Source organism: Aquarana catesbeiana, linkage group LG07, assembly GCF_042186555.1.
Source record: "Aquarana catesbeiana isolate 2022-GZ linkage group LG07, ASM4218655v1, whole genome shotgun sequence".
Classification (NCBI taxonomy): Eukaryota; Metazoa; Chordata; class Amphibia; order Anura; family Ranidae; genus Aquarana; species Aquarana catesbeiana.
Genome location: NC_133330.1, coordinates 258,752,998 through 258,771,360, shown reverse-complemented (window position 1 = coordinate 258,771,360; position 18,363 = coordinate 258,752,998). Strand labels below are relative to the sequence as shown.

Below are 18,363 nucleotides of genomic sequence, written 5' to 3'. Positions count from 1 at the left end.
TGGATGGAGGGGGGCAGTGGGGTGCACAGAGAGAGGAGAGAGACACACGCTGACACCAGGGACTGTGTGCCCCAATAGAGGAGGAGGGATATCCTGAAGCCCAGAAAAAAGAGTCTGTGAGAGAATAAGGAGAGCGGTCTGAAGAGCGATAGAGAGTGTGGTGAGGTGACAGGTGTGAAGAAAACTGCTGAGACTGGGGAGACTGGGAGAGAGAGACTCTGGCAGCATCAGAGGGGGAGAAAGCCAAACTTTTCCAGAGACTGCCAGGAAAGTGTTGCCTGAAGACGGTGGAGTGAGGATGCCTTAGAGGAGCCAGGAACAGAGACAGCCACGTGGTTCACTGCAATTTAGTCCAGGGAACCTACTCAGCAGCCCAGCACCACTCAGCTCAGCAGAGACGACCCACGCCTCAGGGATCGAGATACCCATCCGGGGATCATTGAGGTGTCAAGATTTACAACCACTTTTCCCTGTGAAGACTGGAAGTTTAAGAAAGCAGCACTGAGAGAGCAGGAGCCAGCAGCATAGAAAGTTGTAAACTGCAAGTGGTTGGGTAATAATTTTCCCAATTGTTTACTTTGGAATGTTGATTTTATTGTGCTCAGTGTGTTGAACTTAAAAAAAGGTTTGAGGGTTTAATACTACTTTAACCTGTTAGACAGTTCAATCACCCATGTCAATCGTTATATGCCATTTATTCCTGGCAGTACCAGGTTCAATAAAGGGGAGCCACCCCTGGAATGTGCTGCTGTGATAACTGCCCAATACAAGGAGTAGCCAGGTGTACATAGCGCTCAACCACCGCTACACCAGATCTCTGGTGTGGATCATACTGTGAGACATGGACACGTGTGTTACATCTCTGCCTGGTCTGTCTACAACTTTGGTGTGGAGAATTGATCAATTTTTAAAGGTTCAATGGTCCTAATTACAGAGGCTTTGGCCATGTACAAAGCTGAGCCTGATAAATGTGAATGAAATGGAAAATGTGTTATTTTTATATAAATAAATATTGATTTTAAAACCGCACCAGATCAGTGTATTCTCTTCTTATTTTTCTTTTGGTTTGAATACTTAGTGTTACCTTTTGTTATCGATTTAAAGCGTTTGTTACACCCAACATTTCCTATTCCTGATATAAGCCTGCTGTACCATGTACTTGTATAAAAAAGTATCCTGTTCTCTTTATATTGCTTCCTTTGTGTGAAACCCCTGGTGTTTCTGTCAGTCTCATTGCTTTGCTAATAAAAACTGACCACACTAAACAGGAGAGCACACCACAGTCAGTTCTCTAAGTATGCTGGGACCTCAATGTACTCTCCTTCAATGATCAGATTTGTCCTGACACATCCCTCCTGCACAGCCATTCACTGGGAAGCTCCTTGTGCTACTGCTTCTCTTCCCCTCTCCCAGCTCAAACCAGAAGGAACAGAGGGAAGGTGATCACTTATAAAAAAGGGAAAAAAGGTATTTATAATTTATTTTTAATCTTTTTACAAATGTTTTGCCTCTATTTAAAACTGAGTGGGTTGTTGTACAAGGTGATCTTTTACAGCCACTTTAAGGGCATATAGGACCTGGAGTATGGGGTAAACAGTTCAATGGGGGGGGTAAACAGTTCAATCTCTGTATTTGCGGACGATACTAAGCTAAGCAGGGCAATAATTTCTCCGCAGGATGTGGAAACCTTGCAAGTATATTAACCACTTCAGCCCCGGAAGGATTTACCCCCTTCCTGACCAGAGCACTTTTTACAATTCGGCACTGCGTCGCTTTAACTGCTAATTGCGCGGTCATGCAATGCTCTACCCAAACGAAATTTGCGTCCTTTTCTTCCCACAAATAGAGCTTTCTTTTGATGGTATTTGATCACCTCTGCCGTTTTTATTTTTTGCGCTATAAACGGAAAAAGACTGAAAATTTTGAAAAAAAATGATATTTTCTACTTTTTGTTATTAAAAAAATCCAATAAACTAAATTTTAGTCATACATTTAGGCCAAAATGTATTCGGCCACATGTCTTTGGTAAAAAAAATGTCAATAAACGTATATTTATTGGTTTGCGCAAAAGTTATAGCGTCTACAAACTAGGGTACATTTTCTGGAATTTACACAGCTTTTAGATTATGACTGCCTATGTCATTTCTTGAGGTGCTAAAATGGCAGGGCAGTACAAACCCCCCCCAAATGACCCCATTTTGGAAAGTAGACACCCCAAGGAAATTGCTGAGAGGCATGTTGAGCCCATTGAATATTTATTTTTTTTGTCCCAAGTGATTGAATAATGACAAAAAAAAAAAAAAAAATTTACAAAAAGTTGTCACTAAATGATATATTGCTCACATAGGCCATGGGCTATGTGGAATTGCACCCCAAAATACATTCAGCTGCTTCTCCTGAGTACGGGGATACCACATGTGTGGCACTTTTCGGGAGCCTAGCCGCGTACGGGGCCCCGAAAACCCAGCACCACCTTCAGGATTTCTAAGGGCACACATTTTTGATTTCACTCCTCACTACCTATCACAGTTTTGAAGGCCATAAAATGCCAAGATGGCACAACCCCCCCCCAAATGACCCCATTTTGGAAAGTAGACACCCTAAGCTATTTGCTGAGAGGCATGGTGAGTATTTTGCAGCTCTCATTTGTTTTTGAAAATGAAGAAAGACCAGAAAAAACATTTTTTTTTTTTCTTTTTTCAATTTTCAAAACCTTGTGACAAAAAGTGAGGTCTGCAAAATACTCACTATACCTCTCAGCAAATAGCTTGGGGTGTCTACTTTCCAAAATTGGGTCATTTGGGGGGGTTTGTGCCACCTGGGCATTCCATGGCCTCCGAAACTGTGATAGGCAGTGAAGAGTGAAATCAAAAATTTACGACCTTAGAAAGCCTGAAGGCGGTGCTTGGTTTTCGGGGTCCCGTGCGCGGCTAGGCTCCCAAAAAGTCCCACACATGTGGTATCCCCGTACTCAGGAGAAGCAACAGAATTTATTTTGGGGTGTAATTTCACAAATCCCCATGGCATGTTTGAGCAATATAACATTTAGTGACAACTTTGTGCAAAAAAAAAAAAAAAAATTTGTCTCTTTCCCGCAACTTGTGTCACAATATAAAATATTCCATGGACTCGGCATGACTCTCAGCAAATAGCTTGGGGTGTCTACTTTCCAAAATGGGGTCATTTGGGGGGGGTTTGAACTGTCCTGGCATTTTATGCACAACATTTAGAAGCTTATGTCACACATCACCCACTCTTCTAACCACTTGAAGACAAAGCCCTTTCTGCCACTTTTTGATTACATGAAAAAATTATTTTTTTTTGCAAGAAAATTACTTTGAACCCCCAAACATTATATATTATTTTAAAGCAAATGCCCTACAGATTAAAATGGTGGGTGTGTCATTTTTTTTTTTCACACAGTAATTGCGCAGCGATTTTTCAAACGCATTTTATGTGGAAAAAACACACTTTTTTAAATTTTAATGCACTAAAACACACTATATTGCCCAAATGTTTGATGAAATAAAAAAGATGATCTTAGGCCGAGTACATGGATACCAAACATGACATGCTTTAAAATTGCGCACAAACGTGCAGTGGCAACAAAATTAATACATTTTTAAAAGCCTTTAAAAGCCTTTACAGGTTACCACTTTAGATTTACAGAGGAGGTCTACTGCTAAAATTACTGCCCTCGATCTGACCTTCGCGGTGATATCTCACATGCATAGTGCAATTGCTGTTTACATTTGACGCCAGACCGACGCTTAGCCTTAGCGCGAGAGCAGGGGGGACAGGGGTGCTTTTTTTTTTTTTTTCTTTATTATTTTTTTGCTTTTTTATCTTATTTTTAAACTGTTCCTTTAATTTTTTTTTTTTTAAATCATTTTTATTGTTATCTCAGGGAATGTAAATATCCCCTATGATAGCAATAGGTAGTGACAGGTACTCTTTTTTGAAAAAAATTGGGGTCTATTAGACCCTAGATCTCTCCTCTGCCCTCAAAGCATCTGACCACACCAAGATCGGTGTGATAAAATGCTCCCCCAATTTCCCAATGGCGCTGTTTACATCCGGCGAAATCGAAGTCATAAAATGCTTGTAGCTTCCGGTTTCTTAGGCCATAGAGATGTTTGGAGCCACTCTGGTCTCTGATCAGCTCTATGGTCAGCTGGCTGAATCACCGGGTGCATTCTCAGGTTCCCTGTTGAGACAGGAGAGCCAGAGAAAAACACGGAAGACGGTGGGGGGGCATTCCCTCCCACTGCTTGTAAAAGCAGTCTAGAGGCTAATTAGCCGCTAGGATTGCTTTTACATGAAAGCCGACCGCTGGCTAAAAAGAATGATACCAAGATGATACCTAAACCTGCAGGCATCATTCTGGTATAACCACTCAAAGTCGTGAATGGCGTACCTGAAGACAAAAAAATGGTTAACAATAAAGCACAGTAAACGGTAAAGTATAAAAAATTGCATACCTGAAAAGCAAACATGATAAAACATAATAACAATAAAACATTGCAGAATAGAATACAGTAAAAAAGAGCAGAACAATAGAGAGAGAATAGAGAGAGAGAGAACAATAAAACGACAACTATTTTTTTTTATTTTTGTTTGTGTTTTTTTTTTTTTTTACACTTTTTTTTTGTAACTGTAACTTTTATAACTGTAACCGGTTCCAGGTTCGGGTCTCTCAAAATGCGATGGCATCTTGGGAGACCCTGTGAAAGTGTGCCTAGTCTGTGCAATGCTGTACCCTACGCTAAAACTCAACTAGTGAATGGTAGCGTTCAAAACATTCACCAATGCAAAGACCAGGATTATCAGGACAGGAGGGACAATAATAGCGGGTGTCACGTCTACATCCGCGCTTGCTGCAGACACATCTTTTTTGGGGGGGTTCGTTGGGTAGGGGTACTCGGGAGGACATATAAATGCCTCTCATGCAGCCGACTGCATTTGGTTGGGGATGTGAATGGGGGAAGTACGGGCGCTGCAGAAGCGGTGGGTTCACAAATTAGGATTGGCGAATGCAGCAGGAAGGGCACTATGGGCACGACAGGCCTATGTTTGTCTTTTTGGTGACAGCGGGACACTACTTGTGCTTGCCACCTCACCAGCTTGAACTGCACTTATGGGACTCGCCACGTCACCAAGTGTTACTGCAGTGCTGGTTTGACTACGACCGGGGTGTACTAGGCCGCTGGCGCTTGCCAGTTCACCAAAACGCTACAAAAAAAAGTGACAGTGATTGATCGATACTGCACTTGGGTGGGCTGGGCTGGGCCGGGCGGAGGGGCAAAACGCAGGTGCTAGCAGGTATCTGGGCTGATCCCACTAACACTGCGTTTTTGGGAACCCTAAACTGCTGGGGACGCTAGTATAGATCTGATCGGATCAGATATTGATCCGATCAGATACTATACCACTAAGGGAGGCGTATGCTGCGTGTGTGGGTGTTAGCGGTACTGGCGCTAATCTGACGCTGCCTGGGGCTGGTGCTTGCCAGTTCACCAAAATGCTACCAAAAAAACTGTTAGCGATCGCAGGGATCAGGCCTGACTCTGTGAACGCTGCAGTTATGCGTTTAGTATTTTGTAAGTGTCAGTGATCGATCGATACTGCACTTGGGTGGGCTGGGCTGGGCCGGGCGGAGGGGCAAAACGCAGGTGCTAGCAGGTATCTGGGCTGATCCCGCTAACACTGCGTTTTTGGGAACCCTAAACTGCTGGGGATGCTAGTATAGATCTGATCGGATCAGATATTGATGCGTTCAGATACTATACCACTAAGGGAGGTGTACGGTGCGTGTACGGTGCGTGCGTGGGTGTTCGCGGTACTGGCGCTAATCTGACGCTGCCTGGGGCGACGCATATAACCGCCGGGCGATCAGGGGGCTAAACCTTTATTCGGTAATAAACGGCGGGTGCCCTGACACTATATAAAATAAACAAACTAACCAGCGTCACCCGTAACAGTTATACGGTGATCAGTGGTGAAAGGGTTAACTAGGGGGCAATCAAGGGGTTAAAACATTTATTAGATAGTATATGGGGGTCCCTGTCGCTATAAAACGCTGACAGCGAACCTAAATATTTACGTTCCTAACTAGCGTCACCAGCGACACTAATACAGCGATCAGAAAAATGATCGCTTAGCGACACTGGCGACAGGGGGTGATCAAGGGGTTAAAACTTTATTAGGGGGGGTTAGGGGGGTACCCTAGACCTACAGGGGGCTAATACTAACTGTCCTAACACTGTAACTGTCACAAACTGACACTATGCAGTAATCAGGAAAAAAAAAAAAAAAAAAAACCTGCTTGGTGTCAGTTTGTGACTGGGGGGGGGTGATTGGGGGGGATCGGGGGGCGATCGGGGGGGGGATCGGGGGTGTTTAGTGTGCCTGGCATGTTCTACTGTGTTGTGTGTGAGTGTTGGTGCACTTACATGTCGTCTCTCCTCGGCGCTGGTACGGAAACTGGCCAGCCGAGGAGAGATGACATCACATCCTCTGCCTCTGTGTACTATACAGAGGCAGGGGATGTTTCTCATTGGCTGGGAGCGATCGCGAGGGGGGGCCACGATCGGATGGTCTCCCCCTCGTCTCTCATCGCTTCCAACCAAACGCCGACCGCCGATGGCACCGGGGGGGGGTCCGATCGGACCCCCGCCCGCGGGAAGGCAATCACGTACCAGGTACGTGATTTTGCCTGCCCGTGCCGCTCTGCTCACGTATATATGCGTGAGGCGGTCGGCAAGTGGTTAAATGGGGTGGGCAACTACATGGCAAATGAGGTTCAATGTAGAAAAATGTAAAATTATGCATTTGGGTGGCAAAAATATGAGTGCAATCTATACACTGGGGGGAGAACCTCTGGGGGAATCTAGGATGGAAAAGGACCTGGGGGTCCTAGTAGATGATAGGCTCAGCAATGGCATGCAATACCAAGCTGCTGCTAACAAAGCAAACAGAATATGGGCATGCATTAAAAAGGGGATTAATTCCAGAGATAAAACAATAATTCTCCCGCTCTACAACACTCTGGTCCAGCCGCACCTGGAGTATGCTGTCCAGTTCTGGGCACCAGTCCTCAGGAAGGATGTACTGGAAATGGAGCGAGTACAAAGAGGGGCAACTAAGCTAATAAAGGGTCTGGAGGATCAGAGCTCATATTTACACTTAAATGCAATAAAAAAAAAGGTTGTTTGAAAAAAAAGTCCCTTTAAGAGCTATGGGTGGAAGTGACGTTTTGACGTCGCTTCTGCCCTGCAATGGTATGGAGCCAGGGTGGGGGCCATCTTCCCCTCACTCATCAGCCAGCCAAACAGGGGACAGCATCCGATCACCTCCGCCACTGCCCGGTAAGAGGCGGAGGGCACCCGAGTGCTGCGGGAGGGGTCCCTCTCCCGCTACCGATAAAAGTGATCTTTTGGCGAATCCACCACTGAGACCACATATCTGAAAGCGGACCGCCCGCTGAAGAAGTGGATACTGGGGTTACGGCAGCTAGCTGCTGCCATAACAACGATATTCCACTTCAAATAGCCGACGTATAATGACGGCGGGTGGTCCATAAGTTGTTAAACTTCTCCACAACTTTATCCCTGACTTGTCTGGTGTGTTCCTTGGCCTTCATGATGCTGTTTGTTCACTAAGGTTCTCTAACAAATCTCTGAGGGCTTCACAGAACAGCTGTATTTATACTGAGATTAAATTATACACAGGTGGACTCTATTTACTAATTAGGTGACTTTTGAAGGCAATTGGTTGCACTAGATTTTAGTTAGGGGTATCAAAAGAAAGGGAGCTGAATACAAATGCACACCACATTTTTCAAATATTTATTTGTAAAAAAAAATTGAAAACCATTTATCATTTTCCTTCCTCTTCACTAGGGATGAGCTTTGTATTCGAATCGAACGCATGTTCGACTCGAACATTGCCTGTTCGGTCGTTCTCCGAATTCCAAATGATATGGGCCGTTCGCACCAAATTCTAGTGGCGCGTCACGGCCCATAATTCACTGTGGCATGGCAGTGCATTGCTGGCTGATGATTGGCCAGGCATGCACTATGACCCACTGTCTGTACAAAGAGCCGTAATTGGCCAAAGCCAGGGTGGCTTTAGCCAATTATGGCTCAGGGGGTTTAGTACATGCCCCCCACTATATAAGGCCGCCTACACGGTGGCCCTGTGTAGTGTGTACCAGCGTTGAGAGAGAGATAGATAGACAGTGTCATTTGATTTAAGTTAGATAGAGTAGGCAGGCGAGTCAGTTAGCTGCACTTACAGTGTATTGTGTATATATATACATCCTAGGTGTTGTGTATATATATATATATATATATATATATATATATATATACATATACACTGTATTCAGTTTAGCTAGATCCGTTCCTGTTATTCTCTTCCTACTACTGACAGGCAGGCAAGTGTTTTTACAGTATTTACAGCTACCTGAAGAAAATTGCTGGTGTTCTTCTGATCCTAGTAGTCCTATTAGCTACAGTATTTACAGTTAGTGTAGTGCGTCCTCTGCACAGTGTGCACCTAAAGCTACCTGAAGAAATTTTGTGTTTTTCTGATCCTATTAGTACAGTACCGCAGGCAGCTGCAGTATTTACAAGTTAGTGTAGTGCGTCATCTGCACAGTGTGCACCTAAACCTACCTGAAGAAAGTTGGTGGTGTTTTTCTGATCCTATTAGCACCGTACCACAGGCAGCTGTAGTATTTACAAGTTAATGTAGTGCGTCCTCTGCACAGTGTGCACCTAAAGCTACCTGAAGAAAATTAGTGGCGTTCTTCTGATCCTATTAGTACAGTACCACAGGCAGCTGTAGTATTTACAAGTTAGTGTAGTGTGTCCTCTGCACAGTGTGCACCTAAAGCTACCTGAAGAAAATTAGTGGCGTTCTTCAAGATCCTATTAGTACAGTACCACAGGCAGCTGTAGTATTTACAAGTTAGTGTAGTGCGTCCTCTGCACAGTGTGCACCTAAAGCTACCTGAAGAAAATTAGTGGTGTTCTTCTGATCCTATTAGTACAGTACCGCAGGCAGCTGTAGTATTTACAAGTTAGTGTAGTGCGCCCTCTGCACAGTGTGCACCTAAAGCTACCTGAAGAAAATTAGTGGTGTTCTTCTGATCCTATTAGTACAGTACCGCAGGCAGCTGCAGTATTTACAATTTAGTTTAGTGTGTCCCCTGCACACTGTGCACCTAAAGCTACCTGAAGAAAATTAGCGGTGTTCTTCTGATCCTATTAATACCACAGGCAGGCAGCTACAGTATTTACAGTTAGTGTAGTGCGTCCTCTGCACAGTGTGCACCTAAAGCTACCTGGAGACAATTGCTGTTGTTCTGCTCCTATTAATACCACAGGCAGGCAGCTACAGTATTTACAGTTAGTGCACTGTGTCCTCTGCACAGTGTGCACCTAAAGCTACCTGAAGAAAATTAGTGGTGTTCTTCTGATCCTATTAATACCACAGGCAGGCAGCTACAGTATTTACAGTTAGTGCACTGTGTCCTCTGCACAGTGTGCACCTAAAGCTACCTGAAGAAAATTAGTGGTGTTCTGTAACCGATCACAGGGTGCGCCTGTCCACCGACTCGGTCGATCAACTGATCTTCATAAAAATTAATCAGTCTTGGATCACCACCAGCTACCAAGCACCTGATGCTGATGTAACTAAATAATTTTTTTTGAAAAGTCAGATCCCTTCAAGACTGCCTATGCTGATGCTGAGTGACTATCCTGTTATTCTGAGTGACTATCCTCTTCCTCCGTAATGATCATGCTGATAGCTTGTAAGAATATGTTTGGTTCTGGGCACCGCCACCAGTGGCTAAGGCCCATTTTTTCAGCCCCTGTTTAACAGGGGTGTGTAATTACAATTTTTGATGCAATACTTTGCAGCAGGGCTTGTTCCTGCGCTCCAACTAGAGTATCTGTGAGGGGTTGCAGTGTTGTGGCACCAGTGCCTCTTCCTCCTCAATGATCATGCTGATAGCTTATAAGAATATTTTTGGTTCTGGGCGCCGCCACCAGTGGCTAAGGCCCAATTTTTCAGCCCCTGTTTAACAAGGGTGTGTAATTACAATTTTTGATGCAACATTTTACAGGAGGGCTCATTCCTAGAGTATCTGTGAGGGGTTGCAGTGTTGTGGAACCAGTGCCTAAGGCCCAATTTTTCTGCCCCTGTTCAACAGGTGCATGTAATTACAATTCTTGATCTAATATTTCACAGCAGGGCCCGTTCTAGCTCCCACCAAGAGTAACTGTGAGGACTTAGTGTTGTGGCAACACCACCACCACCAAAGGCCCAATTTTTCTGACCCTGTTCAACAGGTGCATGTAATTACAATTCTTGATCTAATATTTCACAGCAGGGCCCATTTCTGCACCCACCAAGAGTAACTGTGAGGACTTACAGTGTTGTGGCACCAGCACCACCACCACCACCAAAGGCCCAATTTTTCTGACCCTGTTCAACAGGGGCATGTAATTACAATTCTTCATCTAATATTTCACAGCAGAGCCTGTTCCTGCGCCCACCAAGAGTAACTGTGAGGGCTTACAGTGTTGTGGCAACACCAACACCTAAGGCCGCAATTTCTGCAGAGTATATAGGGCAGGCCCCTACTTTCAAACATCCAACTTACAAACGACTCCTACTTGCAAACGGAAGGAGACAACAGGAAGTGAGATGAAATCTACCCCTAGGAAGGGAAATTCTCTCCTGTAAGAGTTAATATGGGAAAAACGTGTCTCCTCTCCACTGATGCTTTATCACCAATCCTTGTTTCACTAAAAACCCCAAATTGTCAAAAAACATTTGTCATTGGGACAGAAAGTGAGGTAAAATCTTCTGAAGAGGTGCACAAACAGCATAACAAATGTCACAGGGGTGATATCCCTTCCCTATGTTTTCCAAAAAGCTTAAAAATAGATTTTTTGGCTGGAGCTACACTTTTAAAAATGTACCAGTTCAAAATTACAAACAGATTCTACTTAACAACAAACCTACAGTCCCTGTCATGTTTGCACCACCTGTATACTGCTGTTCAGAGGGCCTGGGGCCCCATGCCTTTCCTTTCTTTAATTTGGGTGCGAGGTTCCCCTTAATATCCATACAAGACCCAAAGGGCTTGGTAATGGACTGGGGGGGGGGCTTACCCATGCCATTTGTCTCACTGATTTTCATCCATATAACCGGTACCGGACATTACATTAAAGCCGTAAGCAGTTTTAAATGACTTTTATTCCTTTAAAAATGTCATTTTATGCAGGGACTGTTCTAAGCACGGGAAACACGCACCACTTTACAGGCATACTATAAACACCCCCAGGTATGATATTTAAAGGAATATTTCACTTTTTTTTTTTTTCACTTTAAGCATCATTAAAATCACTGCTCCCAAAAAAACGTCCGTTTTTAAAACTTTTCTTTGCATTGATACATGTCCCCTGGAGCAGAACCCGGGTCCCCAAACCCTTTTTAGGACAATACCATGCAAATTAGCCTTTAAAATTAGCACTTTTGATTTTGAACGTTCGAGTCCCATAGACTTCAATGGGGTTCAAACGTTTGTGCGAATTTTCGGTCCGTTCGCAGGTTCTGGTGCGAACCGAATGGGGGGGGGGTGTTCGGCTCATCCCTACTCTTCACAATTTTGTGTTGGTCTATAACATGAAATCCCAAAATACATTTACGTTTTTGGTTGTATCCTTAGATGCAGACAAGCAAAGAAAGTGTTTCCACCGCTCAGGCTGACACTGACCCAGGTGTAAGTGGAAGTTTCAGAGCAGAAGAGCTCCAGGTGCTGGCTGAATGCTAGACAAAGCAGGCTTGAATGGAGGAGAAGATTTGGATGCCGCACACCGGATGTAGTCAAAAAACTTCACTTTATTGAAAAAATGGGATCATCAAAATAACAAGACTGTCATGCAGAAAGTACAGGTAAGCTGACGCGTTTCGCACTCAGGACTGAGTGCTTACTCATAGCTATGAGTAAGCACTCAGTCCTGAGTGCAAAACGCGTCAGCTTACCTGTACTTTCTGCATGACAGTCTTGTTATTTTGATGATCCCATTTTTTCAATAAAGTGAAGTTTTTTGACTACATCCGGTGTGCGGCATCCAAATCTTCTCCTCCATTCAAGCCTACGTTTTTGGTTGTAACATGACAAAATGTGGAAAATTTCAAGGGGTATGAATAATTTTTCAAGGCACTGTACTTGCCTTTTAATACAAATGAGTTTACTCTTGCTTGCATTTATGTTAAAAAAAAAATACTAACCACTCACCTCAAACTGAATGTACTTTAAGAGTCTGAAATGATCAGCATAAAGGCGGAGGTACTCCAGCACTTTTGAATTGTGTAGATATGCTGGAAAATCATCTGGCATTGGAAAGTCTGAATAACACATCATCTCCTTGGAAGTGTTTGTTACAACAGAGCTATATAAACTTGCTTTTTTGTCTTCCACAGTCTCCTGGGTTAAAGCAGAAACATGGAAAAAATTACTTTCTAATAGATATTTCGCTTAGTTATCCATTTTTTCATTCTGTAAATTCAAATGGTGGTTCAGCTTTTTGTTACTATATACTATATACTATATATTATAAATACTATAAATACTATAAATTAGAATGAATCAAATAGGATTTCCTAGTGCAAAGGAACATTCTTCCCCACTCTCCTGTGTAGGTACAAAGTTTCACCAGGGAACTGAAACATGGGCCACTTTGCAACTAAATGCTGAAAGTTCTGTATACACAGAGCCTTGTAGGTAGGAATTAAATCCATGTTAGTGTACCTCAAAGTGTATGGTAAAGGAAGGGAGTAGGGAGGTATAGGCTGTACACAATTCTGCATATAAGAAATCTGTATCAGTTATCAACACAAAGGACTGGAGGGTTGTTGCAAAGTACTTAGTAGGGCAGTGCAGTTAGTAAGTAGAGATAATTGCATTGAGGGGCTTTAAGCTGAGCTTGCACTTTTCCCATTGCAGCAGGGCGATGTCCCATCGAGGTGATGTTAACCCAGGATTCTCAGGCAGGTTGAGGGGCTCCAGGGGGGTTGCTTAATTAGGAGGAAACTGGCTTTTCAGCTTCCTCCGGGCTTAGAAAAATCTGAGATTTCTTAGCGATCTGAGTGGAATGAAATCTCCATTCCTGGGTCCAGATTTTTTGAACCACCAGCACATTGCTTGGTCAGGTGTGAGCTGGACTATTAGTAGTGGCCTGACCATGGTTCTGGGCTCCACCCTCCCGAGGAGTCTAGCTGTGCAAGGAAGAAGCCAGAGGTGTGCACTGGAACAGAGACCCAAGCCTATCTATGTGGACAGTGTTGGCAAGCAAATGGTCTGGGAGACAGCCCTGGGCGTAAAGTGGAAGGCCTATGCAGCACTGTGGTATGTGTGAACCAGGAGTGCTGAAAGTGTATCTTCTTTGGATGGAAAAGCTGAAAACCCCTGTGAGGGAAATTCATTGATTTTCTTTTCTGAAACTGTATTGAACTTATATTTTTTAAAAAATGAGCCAACAAGCGCTTAAATGACAATTTCTGGTATGGACTGTACTCACTAGTGGCTGCTACACTTGAGCTATACAACCCAGTGGCGGCTGGTGTTTTTTTTTTGGGAGGGGCGGCAAACGACCTCCCCCCGGGCCCCCGGTGGAGCGGCACTAGCACAACTGCTCCTACCCCACCGCGGCACAGCACTAACACCCTCAGCAAACCCCCCCACCAGCTGTCTTTACCCTGGATGCGGGCAGTCGGATCTGATAAGGCCATCTTCCAGCACGGTCGCCCTTATCCTTAAGCGTGACGGGCTCGGGGAATACCTGCTTCCCGATGCAGGATCAGTGTTGCAACACACCTGGGTGGGATCAGAGCGCATCCTCTGTGACCCAAGCCCACCCTATTTTGAAGCCTATTAGAGCCTCTGGCTCTAATCAGGTGCTTAAAAAAAAACCTGGCTGCTGTAATTCAATTATTATTGTATTGTATTATTGTAATTCGGTGCCCTGAAAGGGGCCGGACACATGAATAGGGGGCGGCTGCAGCAGGCGTGGATAGATTCATGATATGCATGAATCTATCCACTGCATATAGGGGGGTGGCATGGAGAAAGGGGGCAGTGCCCAGGCGCCCCTAATGGACGGCCCACCACTGATACAACCTCAAATTTTACACCTATGCAATGCAAAGCAAGTGCTAAATATATGCTGCTATGTTCAACTGCAGAGTGAGGAAAGATAACCCTGTCTAAAAGCTCAAGTCAAATATCCAGTTGCAGCTTACACATGGCTGTCACTTTTCCCCTATGCAACAGTTAGGTTGAATTACTAAGGGCAAATAGATTGTGCAGTTCCACTTATTTTCCCACAGAGGTCTGTGAATGTTGTGAAGCTTCACTTTGATTGTGACTGTGGACTGTGGATTTGATTGTTCACCCCTGCCTATGTGAAGAACATTCCAGAGCATAGAGCAGGAAATGCAAATACCCAGTCTGAATATTTACCATGCTTTGGCCAATCCCTGGGAAGGTATGCCTAGTTGGTGATCAATAGCATGTAGCCTCTGCAGACTGGGTTCATTTTTCCCTGTGAGGGAATTGATTGGTGAGCTTCATGGGGCTGCTTGCCCCTGGAGTACCTCTGGACTGGATGCTGGACTGCTCTCCAAGGGGCTGCACCTATGTACTGATCCTGTTCCAGGATTTGTGAGTAGGGCCTCTATTCTGTGCTGCAATTTAATTCATGGTCCCCCGATGTGAATATATAGACTGTTCTAGTCTACACACACCTGTGCTACAGACTACCTTGTGGTTCCCTGCCATAAGGAACCAGACTGTTCCAGTGTGCCACTACTTGTGCTGAAAACTACCTCATGGGCCCCAGCTGTGAGAGATAGACTGTGATGCTGTTACTGAGCGGGAAGTGTAGTCTGCTAGCTGTTCCTAACATTTTGGAGTAAGAAATGTCACCAGCACACCATGGGTCTCAAAAATTGGGTCCAAAGCTTTATTCAACAACCACATTGTTACATCAATTGTTTTGAAACCTTGCAGGACCCCTTGATCAGGCATGTGACCTCAAATGACGGAGGCATGTACACTGACTACAGTGTCAGGGCTCAGCAGCCCTGATGTATTGTGGTCAGTGTACAGGGTGGAGGGTAGAAACTGGCTGGATCAGCCTGGTATTTCAGATGTTACAGGGGGCCAAATGACACAGCACAAGCACTGCTTCAAGGGAATAGAATCCTTTTTCTTTGGGGGGGGGGGGGGGGGTGTTAACAAATGCTTTAACCTAAATAAATTCTTTGAAATACCTAAAGGTGTGTAAGAAAGTGTTGGGTGAGCGAGGTGTGTCATCTTCAGGAGTGCAGAGAAATCACAAAACAATTCAGTGGCTCCTCTGGGGTTAGCACTAGACACACAACATGCATGAGAATTTATAACTTCCATAACAACTTCCTCAAGACCAATAGCTGCTGTGTACACCCATTTATAAACTGCAATTACAAGATGTGGCTGTACACCAGTATGGACTGTGCCCCGAAAACATACCTGCATATAGTTGGCAGCGTACAGGGATCCTATTGGCTGCCCCTGCTTATTGTTTTGAATAAGTCAATAATGCACTACTGGCGCATGCACAGAACAAACTGACGAAGTCACCTGCGCATCAGTGACTCATTCAGTCCAACAGTGCACCACTGATTACACGTGTTTATATTGAAATATCAGTCAGGGAGGCAGGAGGCGGAGCCTAGCGGAGCAGACATGCATTGTTAGAGCTCTGCACCGCTGAGGAGAGAAGAGAAGGACAAAGCGGAGCCTGCAGGCTCAAAAGGTATCCATTTGAACCTTTTTGCCCCAGGGAACAAACTGTGAAAGTTTGGGCAGGAAATATGGTACTGGGAGGAAACCGTGGCAGAAATAAAAATCACCTCAGAAAGAGCTCACAGGCACTCACTGCAGCTGAAGCAGCTCCAGTCACCTCACAAGATACAGCATCAGGGTGCTCTCACAGACAGAAAATGTCACAGCAAGACTCTCCATTTGAGTCAGATACAGAACAAATCCTCTCACAAACTTCTCCACAAGCCTCCTCAGCATCCCCAGTAATATTATTACAATTTGAAAAGATGCTTCGTAAGGCTTTAAAACAAACCTCAGACCAAATAACAAAAAGTCTAACCAAAGAAATAAGAGAGCTGGGAAACCGCACCGCAGCCTTAGAAATAAAAATGGATGAAATTGAAATTACAACCCAAGAAAATATAACAGAATTGGAACAATTAAAAAAAGAAAATTTAATACTTCAAACTAAGCTCGAAGATTACGAAAATAGAGCCAGACGTTCAAACTTGCGCATAAGGGGAATACCTGAAACTGTGACAGACCTGCAATCTACTATTACTGCTCTATTACAAGAACTAAAGCCAGATATCCCTATTGAACGTTTAGAACTGGACAGAGTACACAGAGCCCTCACAGCCAAAAAGAAAGATGGACCCCCACGTGATATAATCACAAAATTTCATTATTACAGAACAAAAGAAAAAATACTAATTGCTGCAAGAGAAAAAAAGGAACTTAATTTTCAAGGACATAATTATCAAATTTTTGCTGACCTATCCCAACTTACTATTACTAAAAGACGATCCATGAAACCCCAACTAATGGAACTGCAACGCCACAACATTATGTATCAATGGGGCTTCCCCTTTTCAGTCAGATTTAACTACCAAGGTACAATTTACAGAAGCAGATCAGCAGATGAACTACAACAAACCCTTTTAAAATTAAATCTGACAGAACCCACAAGCAGCAACACTCCCACACGCAGAAGAATGGCATCATCTTCACCTTCAGGCAGCACCCAGAAAATTTCAGAACAAAATGGGAATCATCATTCTCACAAAAGAGGCCGTTATGCCACATCATCCATGGACCAAGAAGATTCAATGGACTGACATCCTAATTCCTGATATCTCTTCATTTATTATACTAAGAGATGGTTCTCTATAAAAAACCTATATTTATAACTGAATGTAACTGCATTCTGATAGTCACACACTGTGTGGGATCATGTTACATTCCAGTTATATTTCTTATTACTTCTGATTCATATAGCCTTAGAATATATAAGTGAAATAAGGAAATTCTTGTTCAGTTATATATTATCAGGTAATAACAATAGATTTATTACTTTTTAGGACAAATATGTTCAATAATCCAGAAGTAATGGAAGCTTTTTCTTTCTTTTCTTAAAACAAATATATTATTACCTAACTAGTTCCTAGAATTATGTTTTTGTTTATTCTAATCTGAAGCAATACAACTTCAATTTTATGAGTTAACATATCTAAACAGTTGCATATGAATAAAATATGTAATTGTTTACTCTAAAAGGGTTAAAATCCCCAAATAATTCAAACTATCTTCATCAATACCAAAGTTATTAACAGTACCTTTCTAACTGAATTATTTAGCCTAGGGCAAAACTAACCATATACAACCACCCTGGAATAAATAATTTCAACAAAAACTATATTCTGCACTCCAATTAATGAAACATCATTTTGATGTCTTTTGACATAGCACTTCTCTCCTGTAAGCGGAAGATCCGTGTACCCCCATTAGCCCTCCTCATTCTCCCAACCATATTATGTGGGAGTGTGACAAAGGCACTTATTCCCCTGTGAGAGATATTTATTCTCTTTCACGGGTAAATTGTGATTACTTGCAAAAAATAATTTATACAATGTATCATCTAATCTCATATGTTTTTTGTTTACTCTTTACTCCAGAATTCACTGGTTTCTTTTCTATCTTTTCATCTCTTCAGTCCACACAGGTTGATCTGCGCAGTCAGCTCTGCATAACAAAAAGTAAGTCAAAACTATTTGATCTGTTGCCATGGCACCACTGAATATACTCTCCCTGAATGTTCAGGGAATAAATGTCCCTCAAAAAAGGACCAAAGCCTTCCGTACTTTCCATAACAAGAAGGCTCACATAGTATGCCTCCAAGAAACACATTTCACCAAAGATTCTACTCCAAAATATATTTCTCCTTTATATCAACAAATTTGCACGGCTTCTGCCTGTACCAAGCAAAGGGGAACTCTAATTGCATTTCACCAATCCACACCATTCACCTTATCATCAGAAATTAAAGACCCAGAAGGTAGATACCTGATACTCATGGGTTATATAATGGATACAGCAATCACGGTGATTTCCTACTACGCTCCTAACAAACAACCTACACCATTCCTCTCACATATATTACAAGTGATTAATACACACAAAATAGGAACAGTGATAAT

The 18,363-nt window shown here is 43.3% G+C and overlaps 1 protein-coding gene across 1 annotated transcript in view; it reads right to left on the bottom strand.

Annotated features, from left to right (window-relative positions):
* LOC141102967 (dimethylaniline monooxygenase [N-oxide-forming] 2-like) overlaps positions 1–18,363 on the bottom strand; it is a 139,139-nt gene that overhangs the window by 98,958 nt on the left and 21,818 nt on the right. The window contains exon 3 of the mRNA XM_073592036.1: positions 12,320–12,508. Within this exon, the coding sequence (XP_073448137.1) occupies positions 12,320–12,508 (189 nt within the window). The remainder of the gene's footprint in view (positions 1–12,319; positions 12,509–18,363) is intronic.